We start from the raw sequence: 19,703 nt of genomic DNA on the forward strand, positions 1-19,703 counted from the left end.
TTTGGAATTTCGTGTACATTTTATTTCCTGATGTCCAGTTTCTCAGCCCTGTACATCTCGAACGACGTTTTAGCTTCCATTTTTCTCTCCATTTATTCGTTTTAATCTGCCTTGCTTCTTTTTTGGTTACCTTAACGGTCTTTGATTCTCCTGGTTTTTTTTTTTTTTTTTTTGTATTTCGATAGCCTCCTAGTTTTCCTCAGCCACTGCGTGTCCAGAGCTAGCACCATCTAGTGAAAACTAAATGAACTAAAATACACTTCTTGTTTATTTTTTCTGTGAATAAATTCTTTATTTCTAAACGAAGCAAACTAGGCCGTTAGGGACATTTTCATGTATCTGCAAAACGTTTTGTATAGGTACACGATGGTTTTTAAGCCAGTGGATCATGAATTTGTAAGTTCCATAGGAACGTGATCAGGCAAGTGAGTCCCCCTTAAACGTTGTGGTCTCTGCTTCAAAGCTTAACTGTCCCCGACCAGGCAGGGCAAGCAGTCCTCTCAATGCAAAGCACTATCTTCTCTCCGGCTAGATTTGCAAGAAACATGCACGATGCAGTTCGTAGCGCATTTAGCCACTTTACACACAACACTGGAATGTCGTGTGCACCACTGCGGGATTAGCCCCCGGTGCAAATAAACCAGTTTCTGACAGTACTAAATGTAGACTTGAGTTTGGACCCCTTATGTTGAGGAAATCGTGCACTTTGTTATCAACGTTATAACTGGAGTCTAACTAGGTGGGTTTCACTTTACCTGGTTGATCAGCCTGTTATTCACAAGCAGCTCATCAGTATAGGGTTGTTCGTTTCCGGAGAAAATCCGATTTGGTAAAATCGGCCGTACCCGGGGTACGTCACGCGGCGGCCATGACGTCGCGGCGAGCGCACGTGCTGGGTGTGGCGTGTGAACGGGAGGGCGGTTGGCAAAACATTCGGACAGGCGCGCGGCGCGTAAGCGGTGAGGCTGCATTAGACGCGCGCGAATTTGTTTTCAAAAAGCGCTCGTCAATGTAGCCCGTTCCCAACCTTAGAAACATTCAACAAGTTTACGTAGCCGGTAGTCCATTTAAGAAAGGAATACTAATAACCTTAGAAACATTCAGTAAGTTTACGTAGCCGTTAGTGCATTTAAGAAAGGAATACTAATAGTAGGTAGTTTTATTCAGGTGGAGCCAAGCGTAGATTGCTGCAAAAAACGCTCATGTCATCGTACCCCATACCCAGCTTTACAAGAGTCCGACAAGTTTACGTAGCCTTTACTGCATCTAAGAACTGAACACATCCGTCTAGACTTCGTTCGACCACACATATCCGCTCACAACAGCACCGAAGCAAACACGGCAAAAACAACGGAGACTGCATAGTCCAATGCACCGGCTCATTCCACTAACGAGGGGAGCGCCAAGTGGTGGCACCACCCGTCCAGCTGCTCGGTTCCTATAGGACCTGAGCGGCAAAGTTGAAAAAATAAGATTATCAGTTCCAGGAAAGTGCGGTGTGTTTCGTGAAATAAAATAAAATACAATTCGCAGATGTCGCACTCTGCCATCTTCACTTCTCCACGGTGGCATGAACTTCAACGGATTCGAAAGCTCAATAAATAAAAATGTTTTCTCTGTCTCTGCCGTCCAGCGGCTTATCCAGAATCTCGATTTCGGGGATGTCGAAGTCCTGGTGGCTGTAGAATCTTTTTGGGGGGATTGTATAAATCGCGGCCGCCAGCAGGCGCCACCCGTCTCGCACGTGACCATGACGTCACGGTGTTTATATACAGGGAGGGTCCATTTTTACACCGCGAATAGTGGTAACCACATATTACTTGCACAAGGCGAGTCAGAGGCCTCACCGCAAGATTACACACTGCCGGTAGCAGCCGAAAAACCGACACCTGCATAAAATCTATGCCAAAATAAATAACCCACACATTCAACTTCCAAGCATTTATTATAGACAAAATTCTCCACAAACATGTACAACACCCACAACCTGCGAGGCAGGCAATTCCATTATAGCCACATCTGCAGACAATATCAGCAAGTGGCGCTAAAATCTTTAATAAACAAGCATCATCACATGTTATGTAAACAACAACTCATCTTTAAAAGCTAGATAGAGGCAATTCAAAAATGCTCTCAACCAAAAATAAAGAATTCTGTACAAATCAAGTCCCCAACTCAGATCAATATCAACTATAGCGCAAATACCCGCGGGCGATACAACTAGAGCTGTGCACATGCTGCAATCCGCACATCTGAAAATGCCGCCAAAGAACATGTTCAAGAAAGATTAACCAAGGATAGCCACTTCAACAAAATATCGCGAGGCATCATCTCCAGACATGTCCAATTCAAAAAATCGGCGGCGTACAACACAAACTTTGCATTGTGCCTTCAAATGTGCCTCATACAATCGGGCACTTGTAAGTAGCTGTAAGTTGCAGTCTCAAACTGCTGGAAGGGCGGTTTTGGATGAGGAGGACTTGTGAAAAACATTTAAACCAACATGAAAATGTTTTTCTGGGGATTTCAAGGTGTTGAGGGAAATTTGAGGAGTCTTCAAAGGAATCATTTAGTAAAGTGTCCTATTTGCCTTTGCAAGTTCTCTATTTGTAGCTACCCATTATTCTGGAAGCCCTACAAAAGGCTTTACTTGGTATGAATTTGCACTTTCAGCACGACAGGCAAATTTTGACGCCGAGTATTCAATGATGGCGAGACACTGTACCGGTCTCAACGTCTGTGAAGATTATTTGGACAGAAAAAAAAAATGCTCCTAAAGTGAAATCTCTCATGCCTACCAAATGAAGATGGATGCCAGAAATGTTATAGGAAGGACTTCGCACAACAAGCAAACCCGGTTTCCACAAATTTCAGAATCAGAATATGAGCACGAGGATGCGGGTTCGATTCCCGGCCGCGGCGGCTGCTTTTCTGATGGAGGCGAAAAGCAAAAAACGCCCGTGTGTACGAGATTTTGGTGCACGTTAAAGATCCCCAGGTGGTCTAAATTGATGCGGAGCATTTTACTACGACATATCTTCTACCTAGATTCAGATTTATCACAATCGACTCAATTACGAGCGCCTGCGTGACAGGAAATCAGCTTCAGCAGACACCAGCAGGTAAATCTTGATGCGAAAACAAGGGGGGGAATAAGTAAAGGAGCCCCTTGTCTACTACACAGGGTGCTCTAATGCAAAATCTAAGGCCTCTGGTGATCTCAGGAGTGGCCACTACGAAACATAGACACAATGCAAAGCGTGTGCTGCCAATATCGCGCCGGCAGATCATTGTTATGGGTGGTTGGAGTTGTGGCATAACCATCGTGGCAAGGTGGCCAAGATCATGACATGGTATTTTTTAACAATCGCAGAATTTTCTGTTCACACAGTGAATCCAAAGTGCTATAAAAAGGCACCACTCCCAGAGGAAATTGAAATGCACCATCACTCCAGTAATTTTCAGATTACATTCCATAGGAAATTGAAATATAATTTTTGCTTCAACTATCAATAATAAAACACCGGAATAGTTCTGACACCTCACTAAACAGTCGTGAGTGCTGCTTAACTGGCCACTTTATTACCTTTAGTGCGTTCTGTTTTTGTTTATTTTTTAATTCCAGTAGTTAGAAGACACATTATAAAAAAAGACATCCCTGGTGTCTTAGGGAATAAAGTCACAAAAGGCCTTGGCACACACATTTAGGATGTTCGAAACACGCCACAAACCTCATCTCCACAAAAAAATTTTCATTTCAAGCAATTTAATCCACTAATCTTTTTTTTTTTTTTTAATTTTTATACTTCATTTCACTTTGACGGCAAACCCCCCCAAAAAAACTACCATATCGTCCTGATGTACCTAATGGTCGCTTCCAAGATTTCTGGTGGGCATGATGGTTTCAGGTTCACCAATAAGAAGCACTTCTTCAGGCCAATCAACAGCGGGAACACTTATGCATGGTGCACAGCTCTAGTTCTAGCTTGCAAGGTGAGCTTTGGAAGAACAGGGAAACGGTTGCAAGTTGAAAGGACTTCGCGCAACTGCAGTGTGAAACACACGGGACTCTGAAGAGGACTATACCGGGTATTTATCTCCACTTCTCGGAGGATACAACGTTAAGTTACCCTCTCTGTCTGAGCATTTCACACTGCCGATGCAACTGCAAGACGATTCTTTTACACAAAAACAATTACACGCAGCATTAACACAAAGCTACACTCCTGGTTTGTCAATGACAGAGAGCTCAATGTACTGTCCCCCGCAAGCATTAAGTTATCCAGCTACACAAAAGACTACACGCTTACGTGTGGTCCTTCATTAAACCAAAAAAAAAAAAAACTACCAACTCAACATGCTTCCCCTGTAAGAGCCAGCACAATAAAATGACATTCCCTGCCTGTCGTCTATGTGTATCTGAGCTGCCTTTTTTCCTCAACATTTTTCACAATGACTGCACATTCGTTGTTCCCATGATATATTTTTTTTCACTTTTTCTCGTTTTTTGCTCAACTATAAAACATAAAAATGCTTTTGCATAGAGCTATTGTTTTCCAAAATAGTATTTTTTTCTTTCTCAGGAGACTAGACGGGTCCGTGAAAGAAAATAAAAAGGAAGAAAAGCATCCATACACAGAGGAAACAAGTTTTCTGCACTAATAACCTCCAAAAATTTACTTTTTTTCTGTTTGTCACAAATGCCTCACACCCTGTTATTTTTTTTCTTCCATTTAAGTCTTACAAAGTAAGATATTGTGGTTACCTGTGTTGGAAATCAACACCTTCTAGGCCCTATAAATTCTCGAGATGCGTGTTAAAATATTTTTTTCCCCCTGTTTCGCGAGCAGCACTAAACAACCACTATAATCTTCTCCCCAACAAACGCTAATGTTCGCTTCCCTCCAAAGCTACATCATTGCTGACCCCAATCACGTCAGCTTTGAAACTGTACAAATAGAAAGAACCTCGTGAGGGTTCCCGCAATGCCATGGACCAACGCTGCAGCAACAAGAACAGCAATGCCCTTCAAATACATAAAAATAAAAGCAGAACTGAAAAATAGTACAATAAAAATAATAATGATAATAATAATAACATTTCAGAGGACAGAGAATGTACAACTGCCAGTCGCCACAGTTAAGAAGCCGCGATGCTTCGCGAAGTGGCAGTGTTACGGCAAAACAGTGTATATTAATTACTCCATCAACATATTATTTCATCCTGTACAAGAAAAGAAGAGAAAAACTAACAAGCTGCTTAAAAACAGGGTGCATTTTCACATGCGCACTTTTGTTATCACAGATCTATCAGGGTTATGCACGAGAAAATTTTTGCACAGAACCTTTCCTCCCTCCAAAACAAGTTTATCGGTTTCGCCAGGACGTCACACAATGGAAGGAAGAGATCTCGCACAAGTTCTCGTGCCCTGCAGCCCCTCTGTCGAATCAGGGGAGTCGGGGTGTTCTCGCTCTCAAAGTGACGACGTTCCGCCAGACTACGCAGTGTCCACTGCACGCTCGATAAATGCACCATGCCACAAGCAGAAGGAAGGAAAAAAAAAAAAAAAATGAAGCCCGCCGCCTAAAGTTATTACAAATTAAAAGTTTCTCGCCCCCTCAACACGCAGCTTCGCCTGAACACAAATACTAGCGCAAAACCAAATGCTCACCACTCTCCAGTGCATACAATGCTTCGAATTTAGAAGTGTTAACTTTCCACACAATGATACGGGGCTAACACGCAGACCAGAATCTTTCCGACCCGATCGCGTCGGTTTTTTCCAGGTGCGTGCAGAAGGCCTTAGATTCATGGCAGTAAAAGCCAGCACTGTGCTTCGGAATGCGAAAGAAAAGAGCGCCAACCGTGCTGGGGCCCTGAGGGAAGAAGGAGTGTTTGCTGCCGGGGGAAGTTTTCCCACACCAACATCATTCTGAGAACGGGGACAGTCTCTCTCTCTGCTCGTGGAGTGAAACAATTTTGACTCGACCCGATTGGAGAGGCAGGTCATCGTCGATACACGATGGGAAGAATTTTCCTTTCTCGCACCCCACGGGTGCAAAAGCCAATGGTCGCCGATTTGCCAGTGACGGACGTCAAGCGAACACATCGGCCCGCTTGTCACGCAGCCGGTTGCGGGTCTTCGTTCTGGCTCGACAGCTCGCCAAGTTCACCATGTGCTGGAAATTTGAAAGCACAAACAGAACAGCAAGATCAACAACAAACGCGTGTAGATATTAGACATGCAAAGTTTTGAAGCAGCTCAAGAAATTTGTAAAGTTCAATGGCAGAAAACCCATTCACTGTAAGAGTTACCGACTTGAAATAATTAACAATTTTTTATAGAAATCTTGCAAAGTCCACTCTTGCAGACAAAGTTATTACTGCGTGAATGCCACTGACCATGTCTGGTCAAGTATCAGCATAAAACTGCATTAATGACAACATCCTACAAGTTCAGCTGTTCAGTAAGAGGGGAACTGGGATTGGAGCGAACTTTCTACACAGGCGCGCTATAAAGCACTCCGAACGGTGTATCATCATTGTGCTACAGGGGTTAACATGTTGCCCCTTGCACTTGTACCCACACAGGTTATTCAGTTGGTTGTAGGGCCCCTCATAGGGTACGCTGGCTTTTAAGAACGCAGATAATAAACTACCGCTTACATAAATGCCACAAGACAGCAGTAAAAGCAGTATTGCTGGGCATTATTTACTTCATGCGCCATTCAGAAAAGCTTGCTTTTGGGGGAATTGAAAAAAAAAATATCGATCTCAAATAACACGTCCTACACACATCTTCACAAAGTGCATCACAAAGGACGAGACTCACCCTCTCAAACTTTGTTACTTTTGAAATTATGTGGTCGTCGGCAGCTATGACGGGGCCCAGTTCAAAGATGTCCCTCAGCAGCTCGTTAGCCTGCAGGAAACAAAAAAAAAAAAAAAAAGAAAAAAAAAAAATAACCAGGACAACTTTTTTGTGCGGCCAAGTTTCTTCTGTAAAGGAGGCCATGCGACACAACACTTCTGACCAAGAGAAAAAGCAGTGGCAGATCCAAAGGCTGGGCGATCATTCCCTCCCCAAGGCAATTCACCCCCTCCCCTTTCCATGCACCTCGACACTGATGTTTTGGCACGTGTAATTTGTTAGATAGCAGCGGGGACCATCGCTGTTTGCAGCAAGCAAAGCACCCTCCCTCCTAACTTTCTCTTTGGCGTGATATTGGCAAACACAACCTCCGTTAATTGATTTTTCTCCACAGTCAATTTTTCCCCTTCAAAGAGCATCAGAGGGGCAGCAAGGAGGGAGCCCTTCCTAGGCCAGTCACATGGTTGTCTACAATACGATGACGAAAAAAGCCGAGAAAAAAGCTGAGAACAAAACACAACATTTTGGTCGGTTGCAACCCTCCCCAAATAGGCACCTGCATCCAACCTTGAGCAAAAGAGACCACCTAGATTACTCCAACTTGCCAACACAGATCAAAATTTCAGACATGCACCCCAATAATACTTCCACAAGTACCAAAAAAGATCAGATGTGAAAATAATTGCTCAGCCATGCATCCATAACAGCAGAGATAGATGGACAGGTGCCTACGATGAAGTCCGTGCTCCTACTCAGCACTTCAATCCCTGAAGCTAAAGCGAGACCAAACAACCGGAGGGACCGGTGTGCACACCCGACATGGCTAATTAACAGATTAGCATTTCCCTACTGTTCGAAACGCCCATGCCTTCCAACCCACACACAACAAGGGAGGGGCCTGTTAAAGAGCAGGGGGCGGCACTCACGGCCAGGTGCAGGTTCATGCCGGAGCCCAGCAGCTGGCAGAAGGCGTCGTACTGCAGCTTGCGGCTCCACGTGTCCAGCTCCAGCACCTCGCGGCCAAACTTGACGCTCATGTCGGGGGACGACCCTTCCTGGTAGGCGGGGCAACAGGGACAACCATCGTCACTCCCTCCCCCTCCACGACTAGGCCATGCAGACACAACTCTACAAGTGGTTGTTGCAACACCCACTCCTCTGAGCACAGAAATGAATGAAATAAGCCATCCCGCGATCAGGTCAGTTTACTATACACGTTTTTCACTCTTTCACAAGTGCACATGCAAAAGCCAACTGCAGTGAAAATTTCGACTTCTTGGACACCCTATTCCCATAGTTTGCCGAAAAGACTCTGCAAGATACAAATATGGCAGTTGAAATACATGCATGCGCGCCACAAGCGAGCAGAAAAAAATTGGCAGTATAGAAATTGAAATTGAGAAGGAAGTGGCCATTTATGGCAAGGCTAAAGTGACATTGCAGTGAGCCAGCGAGTAGCGTGAAAGAAAGCCTGCGCACAACCCCTTCCAGCTGTGGCTTTCCAGCTGTGTGGCTACTGGCCAGGGGACCAAGCACCTGGCCAGCCAGAATGTCACCTCGACTTCATGACTAGGTCTTTTTTTTTTTTGCCTGCTCAAAGCAGCTACAAGGCAGCTCTTGGACTGGAGTTACACAGAGGGTAACGTGAAGAAGCTGCTCAAAGCTGAAACTGCGGAGAAGCAGACCATTTGTCGTCTGCTTCTGTCGGCACCTCATGTAGTCTGTTCAACGTGAAGTTAGAACTCCAGTAATTATTATGTGGTGACAAATTATGACGACTAGTTTTTTAAAAATTGCTGCCAAAGCAACATCAAAATTTAACATGAAGTTTTTTTTTTTATAAATTGCTGTCAAAGTAGCACCAAAATTTCTCAGTTGCATTGAGAACTGTTAACACAACCAAACGTGCTCTTTTCGCCATGTTACGCGATGCTGTTTTCATGCGTATTCCATTTGCGGTCAAGAAAATTCTGTGAGGAGTGCACTGGTGGGTCGAAATGAACTGTTCACCTCACATAGCCAGAGCCCCTACCTGCAATTTTAGATATACTAGACTCCTACATTGACTGCGACGAAACAGTCGCATATCTTGATGCAAAATTTACAATACGAGATGCAAACCGATGCAAAATCCCATCGCATTGGCTTCAGCGAGCAGTCGCACCCACGTTAATGACGGTGTCCTAACATTGCCATTTGTACATTCGTAGCAGTAGACGTGAAAACCTGATGCCTTTCGTTAAACACCGGTGCCCTGCCGCCGTCAAGGAGTGCGGACACACCGGTGTCTTAATGCCGCTTGTAGTCACTAATTGCGAGGGAACACCAGACAATCTTGCCATTCTCGCACTGAGCAGACGACTAACCGACACCAGAACGAGCGAAAACGCCGAGACCCAGAGTGTCCTTTTGCATGTGTCGTCTGCTTGCGCGTCGTCTGCTCGCCTTTTTGTTGTCTGCTTACAGCCAAGAGAGCAGTTTTGGGCAGCTTTGAGCTGCTCCCTGGGGCAAATTAAATACAACAGATCAGCTCCGGAGCTGCTCCCACAAATAAATACGGAGCGGCTTGGATCTGCTCAGAATTGCTTTGAGCAGGCAAAAAAAAAGAGAGAGAGAGAGAGAGAGAAAGACCAACTGTTTGTGCAATCTGCTGGCAAATGCAGTGCCATCTGCTACAAAACCATTTTAAACATTTCTAATGGATTAACAATGCATACGGAGTTACCAGCTATGTCCCAGTTGATTTGGTAATAACCACAGCACGTTTAAAATAAATTTAGCCGAGGTAAAATTTAGGTGCAGCTGGCCTTTGACCATCTTGTCTAAGGATAATTTAGGAAAGTGACTCCTTAAAACTCCAGAAAACAAGGAAATACACCTCTGTTCATACTGGGTTCCAGTTTAGACTGTTTCTGAGATTATGTGGTGAATGGAAGTGCTTGTCAAAAAAAACAACAAAGTTTTACACAGCCAAGATTTCACTGCCACGCTCTCAATGTGTGAAAGACTTTTTTCAAAACATTTACATCCACACTAAGTTTTCTTTGTAAAGCATGTAATGCTTGTACATTTGACAAGTAGTGTAGACTGCAGGGCAAGCCTCTTTCTGGCCACCTACTATTAAGGGGGGACGTGGCTTTCAAAATCAACTTTCTTATTTCTTAGTAGATTTTGATGAAAATTGGCACAGCAACTGGAAATGGTTCTCTGACACTAGCATAAAAATTTCAAAGTGATATCATGATAACTTTATTCTTTATGAAATTTTCTTTTTTGAAAATTGTACCGCGCTTGTACCGAGCGTCAGCAACTTATAAAACGTGATAGAAAACTTGTTCAAAGTGCTTTGTATTCCCAAAAGAGTGGACGAGGTCGTGACACTTTTAGATTTTTTTATTTACAACACAATGTTTTTTAGTTTTCATTTTTTATGAGTTGAATGTACATCAGGCATGTAGACTATGAACGACTACTTGAATAAAAAATTCACAAAACGGAAACTGAAAAAACCAAAACTGTCACGACCTGAACGGTCTATCAAGGAATGTTCTGAAAAAAAAAAACGGAATCAAAATAGACCTTGAGGTTGCAAAGAAATCGCCGGGACAAGCGGCTCAGGTGGCGGAAAAAACAGTTTTGAGAAAACGGCTTCTAAAGTTGCAACACAAATTTCAACCATCAAAAGGCCCCAGGGTTGTAGTCTTTTGTGTCCTTTTGCACATGGGGCTTCTTGGGTGCCTTGCCTCGAAGCTGGAGTGCTTTTGCAGCCTTTCTTTTTCTCAAGGCATCCTTTTCAGCTCCTCTGCGAAGAGCATGCTGACCAATTTGGAGACCCAGTGATGCACAAGACTCTGCGTAAGCACGGCGGGTTCCAGAATTGTATTTGCAGACTGCCTCGTTGACCGCTGTCTCTGTTGCAATCAACGAAGCATTTTCGTCTTTTGGAAGCAGGACCAAATCACCGAATGAAGACTCTCAGCAGCGTTTTGTGTCTTCTTTCCCAAGCAACGGCTGAGGAGCTGCGCTTCGGAAAGGTGTTGGTAGACAGGCAGCAAGGCCTCAGCAACATGCCTGGCGAGCTGGTTCTTGTGTGGGGGTGGACGCTTCCCGTGCGCTTCAGCAGCTCGGTATTGGCACCAACTCTGAGCACCTTGTGGGCAAAGTTCGTGGCGCGGTTGTTCATCTGTTGAAGTAACGTGATAAAATGTTGCCATTACGGCCTTCTGCATTTTTTCTACGGTGTCGTGCTCACGCAGGGCCATGCCATAGTAGGTGGTCAATTTTTTTATCAGGTCTTGGGTCAGGCCGCCTCTACCACCAACTGGTTGTCCCTTCTTTCCCTTTGCGACCACACCACGCAGCGCCGAATTCATTCTTTTTTTCACGTGATTAATACAGTCTTCCTTCGTAAACCGGATAAATCCATAAGTCTCATCTTGGCACAGTGCCAGGTAGGTCCTGCAGTCGCCATCACAAACAATGTTTGTGTAGCGGAAGCCATGCTTTTCAAGTGAGCGTCTGAATAGAATTAGGGCAGCCTCTACTTCCATTCTGCCAGACTTTACATCTGTGTTCTTCTGGCAGATGTGTGACGCCTTCCAAGAGTCGTAGCTCTCATCGCCTTCTTTGGGGCCTAGTGTACATCCATGGCACCGGTTCGAGAGGACAACACAGTCGAGGACAAGTCCTGTATAAAACTCTATGACTGTGCCGACACCGATGTGGGACGTGTGGCCACGTGTAAGCCATGTCCCATCGTAGACCACCGTAATGTTGTTGTTGAAAGCAGGGTCCATCTCAAGGTACACCTCGCGCACAGCTGCCGCAGCATCAGCAAACACGTTATCAACAGCTGCCTCACTGGCGGGCCGAAACTCTGATTTGAGATGCTTCTGAAAAGTTTTATGATGCAAGCCTCTATGAGAGACGTTCATTACAGACCAGAAGTCTGTCAGAGCTGTTGCTCCTTTACCTATGCTTTTTACAGCTTGCATAGCTCTGACGTTGATGTCAAAAATTCTGCGACCTTCTATACGCGGTGAAGACCACTCCTTGTCGAGGGTACCACAGAAAACACATGTCAAAAGCATTCGTGCTGCCAACCCATGCCTTGTACCAAGATGAACTGACAGTCCTGGTTGGGAGCACTTCTGGCATAGAGCATTCCTCAGAAGAGAGTTTAGGGCCGTGACTTGCACAACAAGAAACTCGTCCGCTGGTTCTGCACTAGCAAGTGCTTCACCCTCACCTGTAAGTTCCATTTTCCGCGCGGTCGCAGGTGTGGAACTTAGCTTAGCTTGTACTTTCGCGGCGACTTCCCGCGCTTCTTTTGACGACACAAAACGGGGCTGCAGGTGTGCCTGAATGGTCCGCCCGGTGCTCGTGGACGGCACGGAAACATCGCCCGAAGTGTCCAAATCGGACCCCAAGTACACGCGCTGCGACGACCTCTTACTTCCAGAGCCACGGGGCACCGTTCGGAAAGTTCATCACGGCGGCCGAAGCTCGTGGACGGCACGGAGAAATCACCCGAAGTGTCGAGATGAGGGGCCGTGATACGCGCGCTGCGACGACTCGCATCTAGAGCCGCGAAGCGCGGCGCGGAAAGTTCATCACGGCGCCCGCTGCTCGTAGACGGCACGGAGACGTCGCCCAAAGTGTCGAGATGCGACCCCGAGATAAGCGCGCTGCGATGACTTGATGCTTCCGCAGCAGCGGCGAGCCGCACGGCAAGGTCACCACTGCTCCAGGTGCCCGTGGACGACGTAGAGTCATCATCGCTCGAAGTTCCGACATTGGAATCCGTCGTATGCACGATGCGACTTGGTGCTTTCGAAGAAGCGGAGCGCCGCGCAGAAAGATCATCACCGCCTCTCGAGCTCGCAAGCGAAGTTTCGACCGCGTAAGAAGTGCTCGGGAGCGGCTCTTCAATGGCGTCGCTGACTGTCGTAGCTGCGCACGAAGTAATGGCCTCCGCATCCGTAACTGTGTCGGTCTGCTGCACATCGGAAATACTTGAAGCTCTGCTTGAAGCAGTCGACCTCCTCGCCGTCGGCGATTTTCGCTTACGAGTGCCATAAGAGGTGTAGGTTTTGTACTTCATACGTCGCCGACCCATGGTTAGAAATATCCGCTACAAAACAATGCGGTGCGCGTGCTGACGAACAATTCGAAACTTTGCACCACAGCGAGCCGAGAATAGAAGCGTGCGCCTAGCAGACAGCACATCTGCCGCGGAGACCAATCACGCGTCGCGCTGCGGTCACGTGGCGCGCGCCGCCAATCGGGGCCCACCTCGCGGCCTTCGGGCTTTTGCTTTTTATGCTTTTATTTTTGCTCGGAGGAGACTGTGAAGGGGGGGAATTTGGAGCTGGAAAAACGCGCTTTCGATTGAGACCAATATGGCCGCGCTTCGTTGCGTGCTTGCCGAGAGAGCCGGCCTTGAAAAACGCCGTTTTTTTGGCAACTTCGAAGAAACTTTTTGCTACCCGCGATGAGGAAAACAGTGATTTAGGGTACTTCTATAGTTCATCTCACAAGCTAGCTGCAGCACTGTGGAGGCTACATTGTTGTCCCCCTCAGGGCGCCCAACTCACCGCGAAGGAAGCGACAAAAGGCGCCAGGGCCGTGCGGTGCCACTTGCCGAGAGGGGAGAAGGGAGTGTCCTTTCAGGACCCCCTTCACGGCGGATTAGGCGCCCTCAGTGGGCGCACTATTGATAACAATGTAGCCTCCACAGTGCTGCAGCTAGCTTGTGAGATGAACTATAGATGGTTCTCGGCCAAGAAAATTTGTATTTATTTAGAAGAATAGTTGTAGAATTTAATAAAAATATTTCCGAAAAATGGATTTTTTGGCCGATTTCCGCGAGTTGAAAGCTGCGTCCCCCCTTAAGGGGGGACGTGGCTTTCAAAATCAACTTTTTTATTTCTTTGTGGATTTTGATGAAAATTGGCACAGCAACTGGAAATGCTTCTGTGATAACACCATAAAAATTTGAAGTTAATATTTTGATAACTTTTTTATGTATGAAATTTTCTTTCTGTTCCGCTTGTACCGAGCTTGAGCGGCTTATAAAACACGATAGAAAACTTGTTCGAAGTGCTTTGCATTCTCAAATGAATGGACGAGGTCGTGACAGTTTTAGAATTTTTTTTTTTACAACACAATGTTTTTTAGTTTTCATTTTTTTAGAGGTTAATGTGCAACAGGCATGTCAACTGTGAACGATTATTTGAATAAAAAAATCACAAAAAACAAATCTGGAAAACTAAAAGTGTCACGACCTGAACAGTTCATCAAGGAATGTAATGCAAGAAACGGAATCAAAATAGACCCAGCAGTCACGAAGAAATCCCTGGGACAAGCGACACAGGTGGCAAAAAAAACTGTTTTGAGAAAACGGCTTCCGAAGTTGCAACATAGGTTTCACATATCAAAAGTCGTCACGGTTGTAGCCTTTCATGTCCTTTTGAACATGGGGCTTCTGGAAGGCCTTGCCTTGAAATTGGAGTGCCTTTTCAGCCTTTCTCTTTCCAGAAAACATCATTTTCAGCTCCTCCGTGAAGAGTACATACCCCCCTTTGCAAACCAAACGGAGGGGAGATGGGTTTCAATGGGCTTTCAATGCAAAGTAGGTTAGTTGGTTGGCTGTATCGCACTGGACAACCTCCTTTTGCAGTGTTGTCACCATGGCAACAAGTTAAGCATTTTTTTAACTTAAATTTGAACATTTTTGGCTTTTTTTTCATGTTTTATCTTGCCTGGCACAGCAACAATTAGTACTCATAGTGCAGGTGTTCATTGCCAAAAGTTTGCATACCACAAGGTTGAAAATGAGCTACTTTGAAGCTTGGTAGAGTATTCTGCATAACTCCCAACTTCAATGCAAGAGCATATTTTTTTTACTACTTTTGACATTCAAGGCATCCAATATTTCTCGCAGCACAGCCAGTATGCCCTGAGCAATGGTATCAATAATTTCCCTAAAAAAATCACTGTTAAATGCTGCCACAGTAACGTACATTTTTAACGCAGAGAGCATATTTTATTCCTATATTACTAACTCAAACCTGTTTGCATGAAAATTACAAGTGCACGGGAAACATTGCGCAAGAAAGGCGATATGGCTCGCGCGCATCGCAGCGCACGCTTACCGCGACATATCGAGCTTTGATTATACCTGATATGGCTGGTCAGGTCGCTTTTAAGATTAAAACTAACGTCGCAGGCATTAATTACAACTACTGGCGTACAATCGTAACCGGTTGCGATGCTCCAATGCGCGTCGGCTATGCCGTGCGCGCCGCAGCGTTTGACGCGTCGACCGTTTCTTTCTCAAGGCTAGCGAGCCCACAGTCAAAACACAGCACTAACTAAGCGTGTAAACATCGCAAATCCGACTAAAAGTTCACTTCACGAACCGCTATCGCAAGCGCGCACACCGCGTCACCCTCCGGGGTCTGGCGACGGTAGAGTCACGCGCACCACGAAGCGTTCGATGACCTCCGCCTTTCGAGCCACACAACTTCCCGTAATCTGGCTCGTTATCTCTGGCATTCCCATCGCGATAACGTCCGTGTTGAATACCACAGATTGAACAGAAACTCGGCCGAGCGAAGCGGCGAAAATGAACTCAATCCGCTCGCTACGCAGCTCAGGCGGCCGCCATCTTGCGTTGCGCCCGCGACATCCAATCAGGAGGGGCGTCGTTCTGCGCCCCGACCGGAGGACCAGTAGCGCTTCAGCATTTATTTCTAGCTTCGTTTGTGCGTCGTTTCTTTTCTGCCGTTTGTGCGTTTGTGAATGAACGAAGATAAAAGAGACGAGCGGAACCGGAAAAACGATCGCTCGGCCGATCTAACCATATCAAAATGGCCGCGCCCGGTGGCACCGTTGCGGAGATAGAGCGCTCCGAAAATTGCCGTTTTTTCGCCCTTTTGCGCTGATAGTTTGTCAGCGCACCTGACAAAAGTATTTTTTTATGCCACTTTGCGACGCTTTTCAGCGTAAAAACTTTGCAGGCGCACAGAATAGGAAACATAGAAGCCGAATATGCGGGTTTCAAAAAAACGATGTTTTGGTCATTTCTCCGAAGTTGAAAGCCGCGTCCCCCCTTAAGACACTCGCGTGTGAATGAACACAAAACCGCGGGTGCTCACACGAACGGCTCGGTAGACATCACGGAAAGTAGAACGTTGTTGACGCCGTTCTTTCTTTGCCCTGAACTTTTGACTGTCGGTGGCGAGCTGACGCAACTGGCTGCAGAGGGCCTCTGTTGGTTCCTCGAAATTCTGGAAAAAAGGAGGGGGTGGGGGAGAGGAAATGCTTGAATGCAAGTAATCAAGTGATGCACCACAAGGTTTTCTCAAAACTTGCAATTTGCGTAGCAGAGTACGACGATACAGGCATTGCAGTCACAGCAACGAAGTATACGCAAACATTTTTTCCGCCACGAGCACCAGAAGCCAGTTTCTCATTCAGTTTATCTCTGTGTCCGTACATCCAAGAGATGTATGGCCTGCTGGTGAGTTGTGAGCTCTGCGTGGGTTGTTAGATAACTTGGGTCAGGCATAAATCGTGTCGGATAACCAAGGTTTTTAAGCATTGCTTCTAAGAGAACTTCGCCTGGCCTCGCCTAGTCAGTCGTAAAACCCGTGTTGTCGTAAAACCTGGGGGCATATAACCAGGGTTCCACTGAATCTGGACATAATTTTGCACAATCAATGGAAGTGCAACCTGATCCACATTGAACAGCTTTAGATCGTGCAGGAGGAGTAGGAGCGAAATTTCTACCTAAAGAAGCCTCACCAGTAACTGCAAATTCACATTCATTCCCCCCCCCCCCCTTTTTAAAGAGGCCTGCATTATGCCGGGTTGCTTGAACCATCAATTATTCCCAACAAACACTGCATGACGATAGTAGTCGGGTTACGCTTGTTGCACCGAGTTACGGAAAAGGTACGAGTGCGGTGCTCACATCGTCGTACTCCCGGGCCCCCTCGTAGATGATGGCGATCACTTCCCCGGCAGCAATGCGCAGTTCCAGGTCAGAGCTCTCCAGAAGCTCCTGGAGGCGTCCCATGTTGCTGGAGAAAAAGGGGGGGCACGACATGAACACCGGTGACGACCGAGATGACTTGCCACGGTGGTCCCTTCTCAGAAGCGGTACTGCACGCATTTCTCTCTTATTGCACTCCACATTTCACTCTTTACTAATGCGACCAGTGAGTCATCCATAGGTCAGTGAGGCTATTGCAAAGAAATGCTACGTCTTGCGGCGTTACGTGCGGGCAAATTTTTGTTCAGAGCCAGGAACATTGCACTTTATGACGGAGCTTCTGATGCCAGGCAATTCTTCGTCAAAAAAAAAAGAACAAGACAACAGAGATCCATTTGGACGATGCTCGCAAAGATAATGTTGGTTGGACGCTTCCTCTAGAGCATAGACATCGACAAGAAAAAAACATTGTCCACCCAAAAAAAAAAAGGAAGAAAGAAAGCAGAAGACAGCCTTGTACCTACAAGATGAAGCAACAAACCTGAGCCCCTTACTACCACCATCACAACAAGCAAGAGTACAAAGTAAAGGACAAGCCTCCCTTCATAGATGGCGCATTCACAAACACCTTATGGTATCAGATATTAGTGCAAAAATGAAGTGCAGGATCGTTCCTGGGATCCCATGAGCAGCCGACAATGCAAAGCAAGTGCGCAGCACTACAGCTACACAGCATTTTGGTGCTTTCAAACAGGAGTGGTTATCACTCGCTGCAATTCAGCCAACACTGTTCCAGACATACTAATCAAGACAGCAGGGCTGACTTTATACAGCCAAACCCACGATAACGAAATCTCCGTAGCAATGAAATACTTCCAGATCCCCGGCAAACGTCCATGGAAGTCCATGCATTTCATATCTCTCAGCAGCGAAATGTTTTTGTACAGCGATCCCGCATACGGAATTCATTCAAACTCCGGTCGGCATTTTATCTACCTAACTGAAGCTACCAGCAGGGGTGAGACAGCTCAATAAGATTTGGGAGCAGTTTTTGGAGCAGCGAAATCTCGATTTTGGAGCAGAAGAACCTCAATTTGGAGCAGTTAACGACATTTATTACATCACCTTATGTGCTTAAAAAATCACATTTTCGGCAATTTTCTTTTTTTTTTTGGGGGGGGGGGGAGTGCACTTTTTAATCGGTTTTGAACGTACAAAACACTGAAATAGCCTTTGAATAAAGTTTGTTCTACCAGAATATCACAAGGTACGAACTGCACTTCCTTTTTACAAACCATTTTGAAACTCTTAGGCTCTACGCAAGATAGCGTGAAGAGCCGTTGAAAATATCGAATTGAAAAACTAAGCAATCGTAAGGAAGTTTTGATTATCATGCGAATGCCTAAGTTATTATTTTTGTAATCCAAGACTCGGCTTTAAGCACAAGTGTTCAGCCACGGCAAAAGTTGCGCAAAGCGAGGTGACAGTCGTCGTACCCCACCAGCTTCATCATTTCAATTCCTAAGGTGCACGTTCACTACGATCGTAATTTGAGTAACGTTGGTATTTTTAGCCACCTCCCTTTTGGCATTAAATTTCACCTCAGATAGATGAACCATTATTACTAGCGTGCAATAATAATAGCCCGTCCCGCTACTGGACACTGCTTGAACATTTTGCGGCGATGTAGCCTGCGCCGCCCCTATTGCAGTGTCGACCGTCCTATTCCCGCCGCTCTCAAGCTCGCTGTCAAAGGCAGCAATAACTCAGCTCTTTATAACACCGCAATAAGTCCGAAATTTCACTTCAACCACACACCGCGCCTCACACTCAAGGCCGAAACACAGCGAATTTGCGGGAACCGTGTTGTTTTTGATGAACTCCGTCTTCCGAGTGGCGCAACTTCCCGTAACAGATCAAACAACTAAATGTACCCACCCCCATAACCAAAACCACGCTAGAAATCTTCGAAGAGCGCACTGCCTGACCTAGAGTGAACTAGCCTGAACCACGAGCAACTGCCTCGCCCTCCGGCCATGTTTTCCGATCTTCACCTCACCAAGATGGCGGCACCCAGTGATGTCGTTCCGGAGATACGGCGCTCCGGAAATTGCCATTTTTACATCAACTTGAACAAGTTTTGTCACATCAGTAAACATTAGTATTTTTATACAGGGCTTTGCAATGATTTTCGATGGGAAAGCTTTAAAAATGTACAGAATATAACATGTGCAACCCGACATCGTGACTTTCGAAAAAACTGTTTCGGGGGCAATTTTATGCGGGTTATTTTATTTATTGATAACTAAATTAAACTTTTACAAACACCATCACCTTGGGGGTGCTGAAAAATTATGCCGTCAGAAAGCATTTTTCCCACTGAAACTGACGGGAGCGTCCAAATCCTTGGCTCTCAGACTGTTTTGGAGCAGCTTTGCGCAATTTTTCCAATTTTCAAGCTTTTGGAGCAGCCTGGCGCAGGAAAACAAATTTGTATCAAAACTGCGCAATATGTGCAGCTGTCTCACCCCTGTACCAGTGTCCAAAAAGTGCTCAAATGCTCTTTTTGTGGACTCAAATTGCGCAACTTCGGCTACAGCATGCTTCCATGGCTGCCGTGGAGGCATCCTTGCACCGACACCACTGGGGGAGGGGCAACACAATTTCGGTCAGGGTGGTGACTCGCAGCACGGCTTTGGCTAGGCTATCTGGATACCGCTGAGCAGTTTGCGATTCATTCGCGTGCGTGTGGCGATAGGCACAACTGCTTTTGATAAGATGCCTCCACCCACGCAAAAGCAGAAGTTTTCATTGCTACAAGATAAGGCAGCC

The 19,703-nt window shown here is 46.0% G+C and overlaps 1 protein-coding gene and 1 pseudogene across 1 annotated transcript in view; both read right to left on the reverse strand.

Annotated features, from left to right (window-relative positions):
- Positions 1-1,926: 1,926 nt before the first annotated feature.
- The window catches only part of Ifrd1 (Interferon-related developmental regulator 1), a 43,056-nt gene continuing 25,279 nt past the window's right edge, over positions 1,927-19,703 (reverse strand). Inside the window, exons 8-12 of the mRNA XM_077683010.1 lie at positions 16,851-16,959; positions 16,033-16,164; positions 7,798-7,926; positions 6,833-6,922; positions 1,927-6,179 (exon numbers count right to left, since the gene is read on the reverse strand). Of these exons, the coding sequence (XP_077539136.1) occupies positions 6,096-6,179; positions 6,833-6,922; positions 7,798-7,926; positions 16,033-16,164; positions 16,851-16,959 (544 nt within the window). The 3' untranslated portion in view covers positions 1,927-6,095. The remainder of the gene's footprint in view (positions 6,180-6,832; positions 6,923-7,797; positions 7,927-16,032; positions 16,165-16,850; positions 16,960-19,703) is intronic.
- On the reverse strand, positions 9,971-12,281 carry LOC144151703 (uncharacterized; annotated as a pseudogene).

This window comes from Haemaphysalis longicornis, unplaced genomic scaffold (assembly GCF_048455015.1).
Source record: "Haemaphysalis longicornis isolate Haplotype H1 unplaced genomic scaffold, Haemaphysalis longicornis Haplotype H1 scaffold_9, whole genome shotgun sequence".
Classification (NCBI taxonomy): Eukaryota; Metazoa; Arthropoda; class Arachnida; order Ixodida; family Ixodidae; genus Haemaphysalis; species Haemaphysalis longicornis.